We start from the raw sequence: 22,372 nt of genomic DNA on the forward strand, positions 1-22,372 counted from the left end.
GATTTTTGAGACAAAACTTCAGGAGGAACCACCCTGGAATGAGCGTTCCTCCCTTTTCCTCCGTCAATGAGACAAATGAGTCACAAGGAGTGGAAGTGGGAAAAAGAAACCAAACTGTTTATTAACATAGGAACAAAACAGGGTAGAACAGGATAAAAAAAACAAAACTCAAAATACAACAAATGCCCAGAGAGGGAACAGACCCCCGGGCTTGCACCAGCTGGAGCCACCCCACAGGCTCCCTGGACTGGCGAGGAGGGAAGGGAGGCAGTGGGCAAGGGGAAGGAAAGGGAAAAAAGAACAAGAAAAAGAACCCCACCAGAACCTTTTCCCAGCTATCTGGAACACAAAGGAAAACACAGAAAAACACATGGAGAATATCAAATACAAGGTTTTACCTGCATGACTAGATGATGTTATTTCTGTAACATTAGCTTTCTTTTCTTTGCCTCATGAAGAGGAGGATGATCCTTATATATTTATTGTCTATTTCTTTTCAAACTGTCCCATAAATCCATTATAAGGTGTGTGACAGTACTGCAAGCAATCTTTTGATTTTCACCTACACACAATCACATATATATATATGTGTGTGTGTGTGTGTGTGAGTGTATATATATGCTTCAAACATTTAACGTAACACTACTCTGGAGTTTGTGACAACTTAGTAAAAAGCATCCATAAACTGAAGCACAACAGGCATTTTTCAATGCTAAAACTGTGTACTTGATACCTGATGCTTATCAAAGATCCCATCTACAGATTGTTCAACAGAACCGAGTACTTGGTGAATGGGAATTGCGGAAAACATCTGTAAAGCTACTTACGAGCTCTAGAAACACTGTGGTTGTCTTGCTTTCAGTGGGTTTTAGCAACCAAAAGGAAAAATAAGTGCAACCGGCAACAATGTGACAAGCAAGTTACTTCAGAGTAATTAGCTGCTCTTAAAGTTTGCAGATGAGGACGTGCTCACAAATGACTCATCGCAGCCTGAGGGCAACTTGTGTGTAAAATTAAATCCAGGTGTTTTACTGGGCAGACACTGTTATTTAGCTTAGAATACTCTTTTCATTAATGTTTTGCACCCCTTTTTTTTCTGCAGTTTTTTTTAAGTAATGTTTGTTCCTTATGAATGGCTTTTTCCTATTCTTACTACCTATTCGGGCAAGGATGATAGGGAAATACGATTTTTAAAGGTGAACATAAAAGGCGAGAGGAGGAACGCGAGCACGATCAGCACACGGTGAGGCAGCCAGCCTTCCCCAGTGAGTCGGGCACAGACATCAGTCCCAGCAATCAGAGCTGCTTCCTCTGCAGCTCCTGAGCGCGATCCAGCGAGCCCAATGCCTCCTGCAGCAGCACAGGACATCTGGCAGGCATGTGGCACAGAGCAGGAGATAATGCCCCTATGAAATGTCTGGATGGACAGTGCACACCTTAAACTTTGTGTGTGTGCAGGGTGAAGCAGTGTCCTCATAGTCCATCTCTAAATAACCCCAAAAAACAGAGCAGTTCCTCACTCTGGCCAGACAGATCTAGGCAGATGAACGGGGTGGCTGAAAAGATCTGGGTGCTACAAAGTGGCACCTGTTTGGTAAGACACAGAAGCAGCTTTTAAAGGTCTCTCCCACTTTCATCCCCTTCTCCCATAAAAACTTAGAGAACAGTGTTTTCTTTACTGTTAATGAAATCTCACTGGAAGTAAGTCTGCTGTGACAAAGTTGCTTTATTCACGTTCCCCAGAAACATCCCATGCTCAACATGGGATCTTGGATCCCAACTTCCAGCTGATAGTCAATCCATTTTGTTTCTGAGTGCTATTCATTTCTCCCTCAGCAACACCAGAAAAACCCAAACACTCCAGGCATGAAGCACAATGGTATTTCCAATTCTGTTGCTTCCTAAAATGCAGCAGGCAAAACCAGCTCCAGTAACCCCAGCAGCAGCAGGGTCTACCGCTGGAGAGAACAAGCAATCCTAATGCCAATGGAGAAACACGACATGCAGCTTCTATGAACCATTGATGGCTTGTGCTTCTGCAAGTCCAGACTAAACTCACTCTTATGTAAATTTTGTAAATGATGTTCAGATTATAGCCAGGCTGCAGCAAAGAGTGAAGGTACTTACATTAATTAAACAAAATCACTTTTTAGTACAGTAATTCTGCACTCCTATTAGGAGGAAGAATAATATAATAAGAATTTGATAGCAATAGGAGACTATAAATCAAGAGCAAAGAGAACTGAAACTCATCCCACAATGATTTAATTAACTCAGCGGTATTCTTCCAATACAAAAATGCTATTAAATTCCAACTAACATCTCCCCCTGTTAGGAAATGGAACAAAACTGTATCTGCAAGCTCTGGCACAATGCAAGAGCATTCCACTACCAAGACAATGAACCAACTTCCAAATTCCTTCTTCCCCATGCATCCACACAAAAACACCACCTAAGTGAAGATGGACATTTCAAACAGATTTCCACTTTAATTGTGGGCACAGGTCACTGTCCAGGACATTAAAACAAGTCCAAAGAAGCCTTTTACCTGCTGTGAATGAACAGCATCACTCCTCATACTTAAGCAATGACTGTGCTTATGGGTTGGAAAGGAACAAACTAAACACTGGCTTTGCCTTCCATCTCCAGAAGTAGATGCCAGCAAGCATCTTGGTGCTAGGGTGTCTTCCCAGTCCTGCACTCCATACATCCACAGCATCCACCAGGGATCACCAGCAGCTCAGCCGCAGGTGCCAGCACAGCTCACCTCAGGAAGGACCTCGTGGTCAGCTCACCTACCAGCTGCTGGCAACAACCTGGTGCCACAAGTTCACATAGGATACACAGCAGAGGCTCTTAATTATGACTTGGTGTTTTCTTTCACCTGCCCCACTAGGGTAGCAGAGGTCCAAAAACGCTTCTATCCAAAATGTCTAAAATTGACCTGAACTCACACCTCGAGTCCAGACAGCACAGAGGTCACACAGATTCAGTGCAGCTATTCCTACTTTGTTGAATGACTCCTTAAAGGCTATCAGCCTAAAGTTATGACATCTCTGATTCACCTCAACCATTCGTTTATGGTATAATTACAGTTACTCAATATAGTTCTGGGTTCTTTTTAATTCCCTACTGCACTTATGTTTACATCCAAACCCATTCCTGCCTGCCTCACTAGGCACAGAGAGAATTAGAATTCCTCTCATGTTATGCTTTCCCATTTTTCACTGCATTCTCAGCCTGATTGCTCCTCAGCTCTGTCAATTCCTGATCAAAGCATAGAACAGCTAAGTTATATTCTTACTCTGCCATTAATAAAACATAGCAAGAGTAACATTGTGCAACAAAATGTGCAAGGGCACACGTAATTAAGATGCACACACCAAAATGTAGAGTGAACAGGCTAATGCAGTTACTGCAGCAAATACTACAGGCTGCTCAGTACTATTACTGTGCAACAGCTTTTTAAATCAACTGCAAGCATTTCTGTGTGGCTGGAGACCCAGTGGGGGTACCAGCACACATGGAGCAAGGCAAGCTTGGGTCAGGTCGGTTCCATCCTGCCCTGTGAGCCAGACCAGCGTCAGCTGGACAGTGTGTTCCCCCGCTGGTCCTGACCACGCAGCCCTCCTCCCAGCACGCTCCTGCACCGCAGCAGCACTTCCGGGTAGGGAGCCAAAATGCTCCTGGGAGCTGGGCCAGGTTTGTGTCAGTAGAAACAAAAAAATCCCAACAAATAACACAGTCTTGGGTTTGAGCATGAGATGCCCTTCATATTTCCAGTAATTCATGTTGGGACTGTAACTACTGTTCTGGCACTTTCCAAAAGCAAGAACAAAGAGATTCATTTCTTTCTACCACAAAGCTTCTTGCTGTAAGAGGCGTGAGGAAGGAGAAACAGCAGCTTTGCCTCGGTGCTGATCCCAGTCCTCAGCAGGCCACGTGCAGGGCTCCAGCTGGAGAGCCTGCAGACCCACCGGGTGACCAGCACTAACAGCACCGAGGGCTGCCGCTCCTTAGCTTAGTGCAGAAGACTCATTTGTCCTCAGATATTCATCACTCTCTTCTTCAGCAATGAGAAAATGAGACTTTCAGAATGATGTGAACTCACCCCCCACCCTGGTTTCTTCAGGAGAAACAGGACAACATGTTTTCATGAGAGAGGAGATAAGATGGCAAGTAATGCAACATCTTTCCTACACTGCCCATCAAATTTAGCTCGTTTAGTTCAGAGAAGTGTTATTTCTCCAAACAAGACAGGGGCACCCAAAGGCCTGCTTTTATGCAGTTAGATCACAGCCCTGCAGCAGAGGCCTGCTCTTTCCCTATTTTTTCCAAACACAATTGCAACTGCCTTCAAAAAAAGCGTCTGAGTTAAACATGCTGCAGAGCAATTTATGTATGATTTACTTAGTGTAAGAGCCTTGCTTCAAATAAAGATTTGAGAGAAACAACATGATGTGTCATGGCAGATACTCACAAAAACCCTTGTTTTAAAGTTGGGCCAAAGGGAGTGCCTGGACTTGGACCTAAGGAAATGACCAGATTATATCCAGCTATAGATTTGGCCTGTTTAGAGAAAGTAATACCCTGTTGACTCACTCAGATGTCAGTATTTATTTTCAAAATGTCTTCTTGCTAAAGATTGTTCCACTGAAGGATCAAGTACAAGATTTGCTGTCACACATTGCAAAATCTGACTTAGTACATAATGCCTGCATTATACAGAAGTTCATATTTTTATACAGCTTCTCTTTAGAAAATCAACATCCTCATCTTCAAAAGAGCCAATATAAAAGTTTTATGGGAAGAAAAATAAAAAAAATGTGCATCATAACATGTAATTAGAACAACAAAAACTAAGAAGTCTGTTTACACAAGTTCCCTTGAAGGGTAACTAAATCTGGAAAAAAGAATGACATTAATTCATACCCATTTGTGAATTTAATTTGCTAGAAAAGAGTAAATAATTTGGGTACATCAAACTGCTTTTTGGAAGCTTGCCTGGGCTGTATAGAGGGGGGATGTGAGAAATTTGCCCTATTTTTACAGTTGAAAGCTTCATTGACTCACACAAGATACTTAAGCCTAATATCCTGTGGCATTGCAGTGACCTACATGTAATTATTGCATGCTTTTTCCAAAATATTTGTACACAACCAGAAATTATAACCTAAGTTACCAACTAGTTCTTAGTTTATACCAGCAACACAAAGATGGACTTCAATTGGCAGTAAGGTAGCTGTCTGATGTTTTTAGCAATCTTTTGGACAAATGTTTGGTCTCGGTTTGGTGTAATTTTCTGGCTTCCATTTTTCGTAGACAAACATATTTATCCTGTTAAGTAAACAATGTTATAAAAACTTTCAGCTGTCCCTTCTGGCCTGCAACCACTGTCCCCCCTCAGACATGGGGTGATCTTGTGTTTGTAGGTGTGCATGACCCTTGCACACAAAAATGTAGGAAAAGGGAGACAGATATCAAGTGGTCTTGCAATGCCACTGGGTGTCACCCAGACCATGTCCTTCCTGCTCCTGCCTTTTCCTGCCCTCCCTAAGCACGGAAAGTGGGAGCACTCTCAGAGGTGTGCTGAAATTCTGGGCTCTGTGGTGAGGAGCAGATGGGTGATACTTAGAGGACAATGAGGCACATGATGAAGAGGGGAATGTTTGGGACGTACTGATCAGGGAGCTCCTCTCCTGTCAGCCTCCTGTCCAAGCTCACAGACAATGCTGCTCTCAGCTCAAGGACTTAAGAGCTCTTTGTCAGCTTCCCCTTCAAGGGTCATGCTTTCTCCAAGCACAAGACATGTGCACTGTCTCACTCATCACACCAGCAGTTAAAGGAGCTACTGACTCAACAGCACAACCAGCTGGTGCTTTTCATCCAGGTGCTCACCAGCTGGTTGGCTACATTACTAAAACTTGATCTCTGCCAATTTTTACTGCTGTTCACTATCAACAGGTCAGCATCTAACATTCTTCACTGTAAAACTAAGCTCAAAGTGGGCCATTTCCACCTGCAGACCTGTGATAAAGGATCATAGCATTGAACCCCAAAGAGGCATGCATCTCTTTAATTACAAATAATTTTGGAATGTCTATCACCAGGTTTCTTTGGTCACACAACCATATTAGCACAGATGCTGCCACTGTGGAGGTAGTTCAGTGCAGGATAGCCTTTGAAATGTAACCTAAAGGTTCACAGTTATTTCTCTTCTAAATCTTTTACTACTAAATTATGTGCCAGTTTCTCAACCTACGTGTGCTCAGAAGAAAATTACCCACAAGACCCACAAGTGACTCACAAGTAACCCACAAGATTAGGTTCATTTTCTAAAGCAAAGATTACCCAATGTTAAAAAAAACCCAACCCATAACAAATCTGAAATTATTTCAATAAGCCTAACACTCCAGTTTTACCTTCCAGATTGCTTCTCCCATTAAATGACTATCCCATTTGCCTACACACAATTTTAGTTTTGTGCTAGTACTGCAGACCTGTTATTTCTCACTGTTCTCTGTCTTCTGGGGAGCAGCTGCAGTACGCTGTTGCAGCCATCAGCTTTAAAAGCAGTATTCAGTGCCTGACTGGCAGCAGAGTTAGAGGTGTATATTGCTTCCTGCTGTGGTGAAATTAGTACCATTACCCAACAGATCTTGTAAAATTATTTTTTAAAAAAAATGAAATTATTGCACTTTTCTGAGTAAAATAAAGAAAATGCTTCATCACCATAAGAAGACAGAAAAAAAGAACCTACCACAAAAAAGTAAGAAAGGTTTATTACAGTTATTTTTCACTGTTTTACTGTTTTTACCTTTCTTTGCTGAGCCAAGAGTATGAAACTAATGCAGAGCAGCGCATAAAGCAATGCTGTGAACTACTTGTTAAAAAAAGCAGTGGCAACTGCATGAAAAAAATAAGGAAGAGACTCAGAAGCAACAAGAAAACTGTATCTCAGGCTCCAGCTACAGAATCAAACTTTGCCTATGAGAAAAGACAATATCCATTATTTCAGCCACAGATATAATTCAAGCTTTCTGACCGGAAAGCTCCTGTACTCACTCTTTCATTCACACCTGCATCCTTTTCCTATGGGGAACAATGTACATTTCCTATGGGGGAAAAGTAAAACTTTTACTAAAACTTGAATAGAGCTGGCATTTCTTTAGGCCCAAGGCTTGGCAATATGACATGAGACTTTTCTATGTTTAACAAGACTGCATCTTTACATTCCTCTTGCATAACCACTACTAGGTTTTATCATTGCAGAGTTGTATTTTACAATTATTAAAAAATAACACTGAGGCGTTCCCGGAGGAATAATACTAACATTTCCTTTCTTACGAAGGCATCAGACACTCTAGCTTCCCAGTGACCCCTCCACTGTTTCATATGGTCAGCAAACAAAATACTCACTTCTTTCTGAAATCCCCAAAGGCTACATTACCCTGAGACCCTCTCAAGCGCCACAAATACGAGCTGACCAAAGGCAACACTTCCTCCACACCATGCGTGTGCCGTGATGCCCTGTGTGACCAGAGCTGCAGCACTGCTGGCTGGAACTGCTATTTGCTTATTTACCTGTAAATGCTCAAGAAGCACCAAAGGAATTCACTAACACCTCAGATATCCCATGTAATCAGAATGGCTCATTCCCATATCCAATTTAAATCTTTGTTTACAATTTGCAAGCAGAGAACCTGAAATTAGGCACCTTGGTGTTTTACCTCGGTTAGCATTTAACATTGTATTTATATTTGTCTTAAAGCACACTATTTTCATTAACTGCCAGGTATTAAAGCTTGCTATTGCAGTCCTTTAACTAAGCTCATCACTCGTTTTATTAATCAGCAGTTTGTATCGTATAGACAGACATTTATCTCAGCAAGAGCATGTCCTAAAATAATTTACTCAAATTCCCAAAATCTACATTTTTTTATGGGTTGAAGTTGGAAAGATGTATAACATTTCTTAAGTTACTAATTTTTTTTACTCATGATATTTAGCAGACTCCAGTGAAGGGAACTAAAATTGGGTTAAACAAAAATTATGTGGAGGCTGAACAGAGAGATTATTTTGTTATCCAACGACACTCCATGTTTAAAATTGAGGTAGTTTTCTTCCTTCATGAAGAAACCAAACCTACTCTCTTTTACTTTTGCCCAGTAATTCTTTAAAACTAGAAGGTTTTTTTCAGTTCTGTTCCTCTAATCCTTCATTAAAGAGGAGAAAATACTTTGTTGGAGAGGAAAAGAACACTTTCCTATCCTTCCCTCACCCCAAGCCAGTGTTTCTCAACTGCCTCCAATGAATTGATATGCTGAAATGAACAGTGTATTTTCATCTACAAAACAAACTCCTATTGCCCAACATGCTTTACCCCCTCAGCTTGTACCCTAAAAGGTTTTGCCACTATAATGGATTGTCTTTGATTAAAAAACTCAGCAGCAAGCATTTCTATACAATAAAAACAGTTTCATTTTAGGCTTTCAAAACATTTGTCAAAATTTTTCATTTTAAAGTAAGGTAGAATTTTTTTTTTTTTAAATTGTAAGGTAAAATTTGGGAAAAGATCTTCTATTCTGCCTTTTTAGACATCTTCTTACGTCCATTAAAAGACTGGTTATTTTTATATTCATCTGCTGTTAAACCCCAAGTTTCTAAATTCCATCAAAAATTGACTCACAGATCATTTAGGGCTCCTTAAGGTTTTACAGAGCTAAGTTTAAGGTGGCTTGGTTAATTTTAGTAAAACATAGAGCTAAAAGGCAAAGAAACCCTGAACCCAGGGAATATTTGAAGAGGTAAACACAGGCTCATCAGAAACTAAAGTTTGTTTCAGAAAGACAGCTATGCTGCTGTCCTGCTGGCAAGTGCCAGGAGGCAAAATTGCCCCTGGTTTTATCTCCCCAGAGTCACATCAACACTGCCTTGGCAAAACAGCCTCTCTGCTTAGCCAGTACCTGGGTCTCTGACAGGGCCCTGTGCTAAATTCCCAACAGGATGGCTCAATTTTTTCCCAGGGCATTATTTGGTTACCTGTCTGTCTTGCCTGTGTAAGAAATACAGTAAAACCAGTGGAGATGCACTGTGTCTTTCAGGAAAGCAGGCAGCTGTTTATAGCACTGTAACACAACACAGAACATGCAAGGGCACACATTTGGGTCTACTGCTTGTAGCTGAACGGGCCCACCCAAGCCCTTTATCTCTCAGAGAGGATGTAGGAGCTAATTACAAACTAATTGAGCAGTGACACAAAACTTCTCAATATTTTTGGGTACTCAAGAACAGAATTGTTGTAAGCCAACAGTCAGTTACAGTAACCCATCTTTTCATTCCCATGCAAGTTTACAAAAAAAGGTTTTTGAGCCCAGCTTTAGTCTTCAAGTGTGCTTGAGGAATGATACAAAACAAGATGATTGTTTCTTATAGAGTGGAGTAGGACAGAGAAGAAAATCTGCTGTGTCACTGAGGTTACTGCTCTGCGCCACATGAGAACTCAGTCTGTCCTATCTTAGCTGCCAAGAACACAGACAATGACTCCACCAGCTTAACCCTCCTCTTAAATCCCGTTACCTAGAGCTGTACCTAGTTACAAGCTCTAACAACACCTTTGCTTCTTGAACAACTTCATGAAAAACAGCAAATAAAGCACCACCATGTCTCTAAAGAACTCAGCTGCTCAGCGTTTTTGTGGCACCTAGAATGTGCAGTATAAAAGGCACAGATCCTCATCCAACTCTAATTAACTTGACTTCTGAATTAGTAAGTCTTTATGTGGAATAACAAAATCTGAAGGATATTAAGCATTACTGCTTCATTCACAACATGCATTTATCTGAAAGAGGCTTACTTCATTTTTACACCTCTTTCTTACAAACCTTTTAAAAAAGTCTGAAGCCTATTTGAAGATACTCTCTCGGCCAGTGCTGCCCTACTCACGGACAAAGTCTACAAGAGTTTTTACTTATCTGGAAGCTTTCTTTCTGCCTTCAAAATGAAGTAGTCTGCTGCTGGTTTGCACGCGAATGGATGACCCAAAGCTTCATCCCATACTCACATGCTTACTAGCAGGTTGACTCTGAGGTAAAGATCCAGGGGCCAGCACTGGAGAGCTCGCGGGGCTACAAAGTTCTGGGAAGGGATTTGGGATGGCCGGCAAAGATGATGTTCTGAATTGCTGTTCTTCTTCTTGAAGACGCCTATAAACACAGAAGCACTACGCATTAAGAGGAGCAAACTGGCATCACTAGACCTGGATCTCCTGCCCCAGCATTTTGATAATGACACTAAAGACAAGGAATCAAACCCACTCTTTTTCTAGGCAACTACTATACAGTTACAGCAACTGCTAGTACAAAGTAGGTAATTGCATGTGAAAAATGACCAGTCAGGCATCTTTCCTTGTTTTGTTGCTCATAATTTGATTACTTGGGTGAGTAACTGAGGTAACTGTGCAAATAAAATAAACAGAAATATCTATCTGCACTCACTGTTGTAAGCACTAGATTACAAGCTTAAGCTCTGTGTGCCAGAAAGTCAGTAAAGCTCTTCCAAACCAATGTGAAAGAGGAGAAAACAATGGCAGTCACTCAGAGCCAAATTCCAGGTGGATTTGAAAACAAATGTGTACCCCACTGTAAAGTTCTCTAAGCTGAGACTTAAACCAATATTTTGTCACCTCATTATAACACCAGATTCTATCTCCAAGCAACTCGGCATTTCCTGGAGAAATGAAAATGCAAAGACGCGGCCTCAGCAATAAGCTGGAATTACACCCTCCCACCTCACGCCCGTTGTACAGTTACTGTTCAGATGAGTTTGCGTCTGCCAAAATACGACTCATGAGTCTACAGACAACAGAGTTTCAAGTTCCAGTTTATAATACACCTGCACTGCTCACACCAACAAAAGAAAAACCAAAACCTACCAGAAAAGCTGTAAGACCTATTCATGACCACACAGATAGCTTTTGGTTTCCCTGATGCCAGGGCATCACCACTGAAGATGCACCAACTGACTGCAGCAGGCTGCCCTTCAATGCCTAAGCAGAAGGCACCATCTAGTGGCAATGATCTAAGTTTCCAAATCAACTAACTCCTGGATTTGGAAGGCAAATCATTAAAAACTCAGTTTGCTCTCATTTTTCTGTGCACCTTCAACAAGCAGAGCCTCCTTAACAGAGCTGCCTGGAAGACAGCCCCCCGGCAGCACGTCCCACTCTGGGTACTCTCACTGTCTTTGCCTCTACCAGAACCTGGGGGATGACAAAATTTACCAGCTGTGAAATCTGCTCCACAGGTAACTTTGTCCTGCAATTTACTTGCCTTGGCGTTCCATGAATGAGTCTTACAGATCTGGGGGGGTGCAATAAATAACAGGTTCCACCCATAACTATGAACTATGCCAACAACTACTTGACCTGCTTCATTTTTTTTTTTTTTTTTTTTTTTTTGTGGTCCCCATGTGTGCAGTTCCCTACAGAACAGGGTAAGAGGACAGTATAAGATTTCTTCAGATCAGTAGACATGTCATATCTGTGCAATAGTGCACTGTACTGCAAGTTTTTGACTGACCTCCACTGTAAGTGGAACCACAGACTCACTACAATTAGAAAGGTGTGGTTTCCCGAAGCTGGGAATTCTCTGTGCTGTGCTCTGCTGCACCTGTACTGCTGCCAGTGCATCATTGACTTCATAACTGATACACACATAAACCTTTATGCTCCTAGGAGACCACAGTCAATCACTCTGTTCTGGTGGCAAACAAGATGGGTCCAGATAACTGTGAAAAGAAGTTTCACCATTATCTTCTTTGATGATAAACTCAGGATGCTCTTGTGTGCATGGAAGCACAGATTTCAGAAAGGCAGAGTGTTCTCAAAATAAGAGTTGCTAAGTTTTTAAGTACCAAAAATAATTTAAGTGTTTTGACTGAGATATTTACAAAACATCAACAGCTATAGTACTCCAGAGAGTACATTTTCTAGTACAGCCCTATTCGAGGTGAACTATGAAACACCTGTAGAACTGATGGCATTATCAGCTTCGTTGCACTGCATACTTCCCATTCAAATAGAAAAGCTGCCTGTCTTAAGTATACCATTTCTAGAGGTAATACATCAGTGTAAAGAATTAAAAGCCACCCCTTCTGCATCTGGGATTTTTCTTATATTATTACTTTTCACTTATTTTAGAGAAGACATTGTTAACTAGCAGGAAAGAAATTATTTACCTACTCATGCTGACAGGAGGTCCTTTCCTTTTGCTGCCTAAAAAGGTTTTAAGAACCTCTACATCACCTACATACCCTCCCATCACCATCAGGAGTTTTCCACTTGAAGCCTGAATTCCAGTCCTGAGCCTTACAACACGGAGACAACTTCAACAATTCTTTTTTTTTGGTAATGATTTAGTGCACTCAAGTGAGAGAGCTGAAAGTGCTCTGGGAAGAACACATATAACTAAGATGTACTCCTTTTTTTGTTGGTCTTAAACCATTCAGGAAACCTCCACAAAGAGAGAGGTACTTTCTGTATATCAAAAGCAGCTGAGTGCACCCTCATCTACCTGCACAATCTCTAATGTTTAATAAAACCTATAAGCTGTCAGTAGACACCAGATTTGAGAGCACTGGTTTTGACAGTTTGGAAAAAAATCCAAATATGGATATAGTTTCTGCCACTTGCTATCAATGATACACTTCTACAAATCAGCTACTGCAGATACATCAAACCTCGACTAAAAGAGATAATACGGGGAAATATTATGTCCTTCACCTACTTAGTACATTTTTCTATGCAAAAGTCTAGTCTGACACTACTAAGTTCCTTACCAAAGTGCATCTCCTATTTGAAAATGTAGTTCTTTTGAAGCCAGCTCATGACACCGTACGGAAAGGGAGGCGAGTGCCTTGTCCCTACCTGACTGCCATGATGCGCACTGGCTGCGAGCGCTGCACCTTCTGCCTCGGGGACGTGGGCTGCAGGGTGCTGGACCCCGAGGCTGGCAGCTGGCTGCGGTTCAGCTGACCATTCTGGAGGAGCGGAGTGGTTTCCGACTGCATGCTGCACGTAGAGTATAAACTTTCAAACGAGGAATTCATGTCATTCACCAAAGCTTCCAGGTCCACATCGTCATCTGAAAGACAAAATAAAGGCAGTGTAACACACCTGGAAGTCCCAGGCAAAGGAAATGTGGCAAGAGCAAAGACTAAGTTTCAGTAAAATTATCACATTATTTAACTCTGTTTTTACAGTGCAAATTATTATTGCAGAAATTATTTATTTATTTCAGAGCAGAAAACCACAGCTAGTAAGAGCCAGCAATGGACATTTATTTCGTCTTCCTTGGTGAAAAGCTATGGACACGGAATAAATGTTACAGTATTTACTATATATATGTGTGTGTGTCTGCACTGAACCAGAATTTGGTGGGATTTTTAATAGTGACAATGTTAATGTGAAGCAGCACTTCACTTACTGATAAACTGACACCCATTTCCAAAGCATATCACTTACAAATACCTCAGTTTGCCTTGTCAGTGTATCAAGTTCAGATCTCCCAACACTGCAATAAACACTTTGCAAGCCCAAATAATTTAGAAGGAAAAAAACCTAAGACAGTGCTGCCGTGCTGGAAGACATCATTATACAAGTGATCATTATATCTTGCTAAAAATCCTACCATATTTTTGTGATATGGTATTTTGAAGGGTAGTCCAAGGACTTTAATATAAGAAGATCTATTTGTATCCTTGCTCTTGCAGTGTGATAGACCTCTACCTTGAAGAGTACAAAGTAAATCAACCAGGGACGTGGTGTGGCTGGCTGAAGGAACATCAGTCCCTAAAAAGGGCACCAACCTTGCTATATATGCCACCTTACCTCACTGTAAATAAGTAACTTGTGCTCAATCATTCCTCCTTAACAATCATAAATACTCTGCAAGACAAGAGAACTCTGCGAGCCCTTTGCACTAACCACTCTCTGAACTCCTCTTGCAGAGCACTGTAATTACTCCCTAGCCACAAGTTACATCACTCCCTATCAGGAGTTCAGTGGGCTGATGAACACACACATCGATATCTGCCTCTGGTTACAGCACAGCCACTGCCTGAACAGCTACTCCTGACCAAACAGAGCTTTGTGCAGCCAAAAATGTGCCCTTATTTTCCATCCGTATCGACTGGCCTGGCAAAATATACCATTGCTGCCTGCAAACTTTCTGTCTCACAAAACTCTTCATGACAGGCATGGAAAGTAGAGCAAAGTAATAGAGCTGGCAAACACACAGTGCTATGCAGCTTAAACACGCTGTATTTTCCAATACCCATTCTTTTGCCATGTTTTCTAGGTAAATGAACCATCAGAAGCAGTTATCCAGCTTGCAACCAACTGCACTATTTTTTTTTAGATACCATAAATGATTTTGTACAAATATCATGTTTCTTGAGGATATAATCTAAAACAGCATCACTCAATTTTTGTCCACCAACAATGTGCCTTGATAACCATAATGAGATTTGAACATGGCATTCACGTGGCAATTGCATTGGGATGCTGATGACCTCAGTTCTTGGCGTTGGGTGAACAAAAGATCTGCTCAGAATTAAACAGGTGCTGGTCATGCCCCTACACCTGAGCTCTGTTTAGTGACCTGAAATACCATGTTTCTCACTGAAAGTCAGTAGGCTCCTTACTATAAAGCAACAGCCACTTAACTAACCTTCACTTAAAATGTACTCAAGAGGATTTCAAGGTTTGAACACGTGTCAAAAAAAAAAGAAAGAAAAAAAAACCCACATCACCCCACAAACAGGTTTCTTCCTTTCATTTCTTTACGGTAAGTTCCCTTCATTTTTGTATTTAACAGCTAATACACTACTGCTAAGACTCACCTTCACTAGGCTACACCATCTCCTCTCTATGTCAGCTAGTTCATGCATTTTCAACAATCTAAGCTTTGCTTTGCTTGGACAAAGTCTACAATAATTTTCCTGCTATTTTTAGTGATCTTGAGACAGAGCTGCAATTTAAATTTCATTCCATCCTCCAGATTCTTATCCTATTTGGAGAGGACGTATCGAAAACACTTCTTGAGCAATCACAAGGGAACCACAGGAGTAGGAGTATAAAGAGGGAGAGGCCAAATTACAAGGCTTTTAAATTTTATCATTAATCTAAAGTACTAGAAGACTGAGCTGTAGGGTGTCAGATGGCTGTCAAGTAAAAGCTTAGGGGGTGGATGTAGAAGACATAAAGGACAGACCCTGACCACAGAGTCAGGGAGTCAATTACAGCAACTAACAGCAATTGTTTAGCATGGTGAAAAGCAGAAAGGGAAGAAAGTTGAGGCATATATTCAGTGGAAGTCCATATGGCTTGGTCCCTGAGGGTGCTAATTTATTAACAATTTAGACAAAGCTATTAGCGTGCAAGATCATTAAGTTTTTAGGTGATTGTAACACAGGAGGAATGATTAAGAGTCATCTCAAGCTATCCCTGAATAATCAAATAGTTGCAAAGGTGTCCTATGTACCCTAATATGCATAAAATGAGGCACTTAATGCAAAACACTAAGCAAAACAAGTACATAGTTGAAAGCATTGAATTACCATTAGCAGGCTTTTAAGTATATCAATTACACACCTAAACTCAATTTCTAACAGGGCAGGCACTGGCAAGGTGCATAAAGAGTTCTCCTAATAATATGCTGCACTGAAGTCCAGAATCTGGCTTCACTCCTCTGTCAGCTCCTTTTCTCTGCAGGTGCAGCACTGTTAATAGTAGCCCTCAGTCTTGCCATAAACCTCTTGCAGGAGCAAAAGATTCCTAAGATCCTTAAGCTTTTTGAAGACAAAGCCTGCAATCTTGAATTTCATACAGTTTCATCTCTATACAATGGCATTTACTACTAAATACCATCATGTTTTGGAGATTTCAGCATGATGCAATAGGAAACCTCGCTGCTGTAGCCTACACCTCGGAAGTTCCAGCAGATGTCTCAGCCTGCCAAGTAATCCACTATGTTACTGTGATGGCTCTCCACAGAGCTTAATTAAAGTCAAATAAGCCCTCCACAGGATTTCTAACTGTTCCAGCCATCTGCAGGTACACTGCTCAGAAGGGTATTTCATATATAGTGCGATCCTTCAAAGTATCTTTCTCTACCAACCAGTGAGATCCAGCCTCCATCAAGACAATCCTAATCAGAAAAAAAAATGTTGACAAAGCTGACTTTGAGAAGGCTAGCTGGTTAACAGCAAAATTCGCAAATTTTGCTGGACTTTGAGTCAGCACAGCACCATGCTGGTCCTCTAAGTATGCACACACAAATTTTGTGACTAATCTGAAAGAATCTAGCAGGCAGAGTTGCCGGTAGCTGAGGAGCCTCTAGCTCCCCAACCATCTTGCATACATGCACTTCCAGGGATACAAAAGGGTATTTTCCTTAATCTGTATTGAATTCTGCCATAAGATCAAGGAGTATGAAAGTGGACATTCAAGGTCTATTCTTGCACTTCAACTGAACAGCACAGAGGCTGCTTATCACTTTAATGCACAAACATGCAAACAGCCCTTAGCTTTTGACTGACATTTTTAAAGGAGAACACTTGCAAAACCTAGCTCTGACATACTTCTGGTGGTGGACAGGGTACTGGCAGATTTGTAGACTCTTCTGCGAGCAGTGTTCTTTCCCAAACAAGAACCAAAGTGCACACACTGGCAGTTGTCTGAACTTCACTTTGTTTCTTTGCCCACAACTTGTTAAACTTTGGCTTTGTTCAGAAACCAGCTCCACTGGATGTTGCAAGTAATATGTTTGGTAAAGGAAATCATGATTTCAATTACAAGAAAAGATTTAAAAGTTCAGTTCAAGGAAAGAGGAAAACTTTGTTACAAAACTGTACTAAACTAGTGAGCTAAGCTATCACGTTCCACTAGAACAAAGCACCTTGAATACATTTTTAATGTTTTTGAGCATAACATAGGAGGGATGATAACCCCTAAATTAGGCCTGAGCAAACTTTAATCTGTGCATAACCATGTCCCACTTGCCTTTCTGCTTCTAGCCCTTCTCAATCCCCTAGATCCTCATTTATTTACTTATTTTGGTAGTTGTTGGCCTTGACATGCTAAGCTCAGCTAACAAGACTAAGCAGGATCCCACTTATTCTAAAGCAACATAAAGCTGAAATGATCCCTGCTCATCTTCTGTGCCAGCCTCCCAAAGAAAGCAGGTATTTTCACAGCTGTCAAAGGGCTCATTGCATTGCAGAAATTCTATTTACTGAAAAAAGATGAACATGGAAAGAATCTCAGCTTTGGACTACAGACCAGGATGCATTTCATGTCTCTAAATGACAGTTCAGCAAATACCCTTTCCTTTTACATATGGTTCGTATGTGGGAACACTATGAAAAACATCACAGGACCTAAATTAGTTGTGATTTAAGAGGCTTGTAAAAACTTTTTGGTTTAAAAAATAAATAATTTCCTTCTCATTTACTCATTTTTGAATTTAATCACCCAGCATTATCCCTCGCATCAGGTCTGAGAGATAATTGATGCAAGAGCTACTAAGAATTCAGTAGAAGATTTATAAAAAGATTATAGCACTTTTTTGTCACCATGGAATTAAGTCTGATACTATATGAAGCCTAACAGCACATATATAAACAAAGGTTTGATACAGTAAGGCAGCTGTTGATTGATCTCCTATTCCTATTTGACAAGCTAACATGAGCAATCAGTTCCCCAAAATGAGTTTCAGAGCAGCACATTCAAGAGCCATCTTGACAAAACAAAAAAGCTAAGATATAACTAATATAAGATTTATTGAAGTTAGCTGAGTAGAGGATGGCATCCAAGTGGTTAGTAGTCCCTCCAGCACACATGAATTAACCCTCAAGGAGACGGATGGAAACAGTGCAAGAAAAGGAACACACAGTTGCATATACCCTACCATCCTGCATTGATGATGCAGTGAAACACTATGTAAATCACAGGTGACACAAGGAAAATACATTTATAGTAAAATGAACAGAAGAACTTAACCAGATTTGGACAAGGAAAAAAAAAGACATAAAATACTTGTGGTATCTACCTCAACATCCTGTTTCAAATCCTCCAAAACCGCATGTAAGTTACTCTGATTCACACTGGTGATGCAATTATGTTTTGCAAGGGTTTTGGCACTGTGGAAATCTCATGTCTTATGATCAAAAATGCAGGTAAGGATTACCACAGCGAGATCTGTATACAAACTCCTTTTATAAGACGACCCCTCATATTAAGGGGACCCCTTGCACAGGAGGACTGCAGCACATCCCTCCAGTACCATGGCCAAATGCCATTTTCAAAAGACTTGTCAGAAATCTCAATGACTACAACTTTTTGAAAGCATACTATTACTGACCACACACAGCTGTAAAGATGCAAAAAGAAGTCCATTCTAGGTAACACTCACACTCCTCTATTACTTTCTCCCTCTGAGCATGTCACTACACTCGCTATGTTTACACAAATGTCTCATATCCCTCCAAACTCTGGTTTCAGCTTCCACTAATGCCACAGGCACCAGTTGATCTGCAATTTTTGTACAATTGGTATCCACAGCCCCCTATGGATGCATGTATTTAGTACTTGGCAGCTTCTACACCTCTGAGAGACACATGCAACAGAAGGTGGATGAAAATAAGCAGATCTCTTACAATTTTTTTAAAACCCCAGTGTCCTCTACAGTGATGCTACAGCTGAATGATGCCCTCCATTCCCAATAGCAGCTCCAATTCTATGCAATCTCTCCCCTCCTGATTTCTTGAAAGCTCCATATGGATGGGAAGTTTTGTGCAAGAAACAAAAGGCAATATAAAAAAAACATTTGCAAACCCTACGCTTTCACACTGCTCTCCAGATCAGAGAAGGCTGTCAGACACAATTATAAAAATATCAAGACTGCCTTAGTTGAACATTAGAAGCTTAGAGGGGTTTTTTTTGTTCATTTCAAGTGAAAGCAGAAGACACAAAGACAACTTTGTGTCCTAGAGGCATCACCATCTCCACAGCGGCCACAGTTTGAATTAAAAATTACAAGCCTGAACTCCAAAACTTTATATACCCTGTGAGTCTCCTTATGGGCTTCTGCACTGAAGACTCCTTTCCTTTATTGCATTGTAATGTTCTTCAGCTTAAGTGAAATGCTCTATTTTGCACTGTAACTATGGTTGCTGGCCTACAAAACGTCACATCAGTGCATGTGCAGCTTGCAAAATGCTAAATGGACCATGCTGTGGAGAGAAGGGCAAGAAACAGAGATGCTCCTTGGTAAAAGAGCATGAAATTGAGATAGGCACCTGTGCTCTTTGAGCACACTGAAACAGCACACAGAGAAATCAACAGCAAACTTGTAACTGCTCCAGTATTCTCCAGGTAATTTTTAAATGCCACATGCATCTATTGCCATTTCTGCCAGTAAGGCTGTGATGGCTAACACCAAGTACACGTACATTAATTATAGGTGCTGGAGAGAATTCTCTTTATTATTTCACACCTCTTTTCTAAAGGCTCATGGTTGGACTCCAGATATGTTCTTAAAACACACCTGATAGATTTCTTGAAATAGAAGGCAAACTAAATTGAACAAAATTAATGTTGCTAGGTAACAACTATAGGAATAAGCTACATATGAAAGGTGCTCATAAAAAACCCCAAAGCTTCAATGAGTAACAGGAGCAACTGGCTATAGGTGCCCTACAGCAGGAAGGAATGAAGTTGTACACATGGATTAGTGCATAAATTGAGTTTTAGGAATTCTGACAGAAAAAGATAGAAAGTTAACAAATGAAAAATTCAGTTCTCATCCAGTTCACATACTTAACACTTGACATCCTAAAGAACAGAGAAGATGAAAGCTAGGCATTTGGGGAATGGGAGGGTGGACAAGGAGGGATTATTTGTTTAATTACGGGGACAAACTAAGGCAAAGCATGTCTCTGATGGAGATTTTAATGGTTTTGCCCTTTGATGATGCTGCAACTATTCACAGACAACATTCACAAGGACCTCCCAATGTACATGCTCCCATTTCAAACCCAAGGATCGTAGAGTCAGGTTGGTCCCTTTGTGGAGTGGATGGATGTTGGTTGCCTCAACAGACAATTGATGTAGGGGGTATCACCATCGCCACTGCTGAACTCTTGCTTGACTGTACGGCACACACAAGTGTTGAAGCACTAATGGCACCAGTATGAGAAAAGGGCTTGAAATCCAAGGAGAACATCTAAACCATCTAGAATTCTGATTATGCACATTCCAACTATAGGAGATACGATTAAAATATGTAAGTCATGGCCAGTCTAGAATATGTAAGTCATGGTCAGTCCCTTTTCCAGACTCACACAGACCATTTAGAAAACAGAATTCCTGATACCTGTTTTCTCAAAGGAAATTTGCAGCTTTGGCGGGAGTGGGGTGGGGGGAAAGAAAGAATACCTTCCTTCCTAAAAAAAACATCAGGTCAAAGTTTGAACCCAAAGTCAAACAGGACACCAGATGATCCTGTGTGACTGCACAATGGGACTGCCCACCTCCTGTTGGGTGAGCACACCCTCGTCCAGCTATCGCTGATGACAGCAATCAGCTGGTGACCTTTCAAAACCCTCTTTGCAGGCCAATGCCTGCATAACCACTGCTCTATGGTAAATACTGAGTAAATGCATCACTTAAAGCAGAATACCAGATTAAGTAGACCTCTGGGAAACCATAGTTCTTGCACAGATTACAAAATCCAGTGAAAAGATTAATTTTCAAGTAACTGGTAACATCTGCAGTTTTCTTCCATGAACATGAGGTTCAGTGGTTTTCCTGTACCATTCTGTCATGTCACCTGCTTTTAGTTCATTAATTTAAAAAACTGATAAAGACCTTTAAAAAGAAAGCATTTCTTTGAGTTTATCAAGACAAGGAAAACCCAAACCAGCCTCAGTTACCCAGACAGAAGCAGCACCATAGAAGGCAGAATGGCATATTCTTTCAGAGGCCAAGCCTGGGGCTGGAGTAGACTAATCCTCAAAAAATCCTTAAGGACAGAGCGGTTACAGTGGCGAAGGAAGCAACACATCATAGGGTGCATAGGTCAGATGGATTTTCCCAGCCCAAAAGGAGATGTGAACAGAAGGAAAGCTAAAGATGAAGTCATAACTGTGTGAGGGGCAGTCATGAACCTATAGCCTTATTGTGGCCCACCCTTAAATCAGGACAAAAAAGAAAAGAAGGAGTGAACAGGAGACACAGACATCAGCTGACCCAGGGATTCTCCATTCAAGTCTTACCTTCCTGGTGAGATTAACCCGATGCCTCACTCTCAATGCGTTACCTCAACAGCAAAACTGAGAAAGCAAGCCCTGTCAGTACATCCCGAAATGATGATCATAGACTGTCACTTGTCCTTCCAGAGGACAGGGGTGGGGGAACACCTGGGCAGCAGAAGGGCTCCTGGCCCATGCAGCCCATACAAAACAAACAGAAAATCCACTGGAGCTTTTCAGACAACAGGCAAGCCCATGTTAACCTACTGAGACATAAGGAACTTACAAGTCAGAGCTCAGGAAGCACAACGTCAGGTGGCAATGAAGAGGTGAATTGAAATACTGTCAGCTGACCACATGGCAAATGCATGACTGCATATTATATTAGACTGTGTATGACTATATATATAGTCATATTTATGAGAGAATGGCTTTAAGAAGATATCATGCATCAGTGAGAGCTGCAATTTGACACAGAAAAGATCAGGTTTAGTTGCATTTTTATTAAGATTACGTGGTCCTACATTAGAAACAGAACAAAAGGCTTTAAAATATCTAATAATTAATTTTTTTCTTATGTTTACATGCATAAAAATTATTTATTTTTCTAATTTATTCTACCATTTCCCATATACAGATTTCTACTCATAGTGCTTCTCTAAACTTTTACTTGGATATTTTCTTCTTATTGTCCGTGCCAGAGAAAAAGAAGAAAAAAAGAGAAGGTGCAAACCAAATACAGACAAATAACACTACTACACAAGTCACAGTTTAAAAGGAAAATTGACATAGATGAGAAGAGCTACATGTGTCTTGCAAATCTAAAGCTATTAAAGGCAAAGTTAAAACCAGTCAAAGCATCTCTTGCTTTACTTTAGGGAACCTGTGTTCTCCCTCCCTGATTAAATACCATAATACCCAGTTGAGTAATCCCAGCTGAACAATCCTTACAAATCAATATAAGTACCACTGCAGGGATTAGTCCCTCCCATCGTGCCAAGAAAGCCCAAGCTTTATCCCTGCTCCGGGAAACATCGTGCGTAACCTCCTAACGTGCTGC

General features: G+C 41.0%; 1 protein-coding gene across 4 annotated transcripts in view; it reads right to left on the minus strand.

Moving 5' to 3' along the window:
- Positions 1 to 22,372, minus strand: part of GRB10 (growth factor receptor bound protein 10) — a 146,055-nt gene that overhangs the window by 43,735 nt on the left and 79,948 nt on the right. For all 4 annotated transcript variants that reach the window (XM_042048690.1, XM_042048694.1, XM_042048691.1 and 1 more), the window contains 2 exons: positions 12,926 to 13,142; positions 10,064 to 10,205 (listed from right to left, as the gene is read on the minus strand). In XM_042048690.1, coding sequence (XP_041904624.1) covers positions 10,064 to 10,205; positions 12,926 to 13,142 — 359 coding nt within the window. The remainder of the gene's footprint in view (positions 1 to 10,063; positions 10,206 to 12,925; positions 13,143 to 22,372) is intronic.

This window comes from Corvus kubaryi, unplaced genomic scaffold (genome assembly GCF_017639235.1).
Source record: "Corvus kubaryi isolate FWS band 111438036 unplaced genomic scaffold, C.kubaryi_AGA036_p1.0 68, whole genome shotgun sequence".
NCBI classification, from domain to species: domain Eukaryota; kingdom Metazoa; phylum Chordata; class Aves; order Passeriformes; family Corvidae; genus Corvus; species Corvus kubaryi.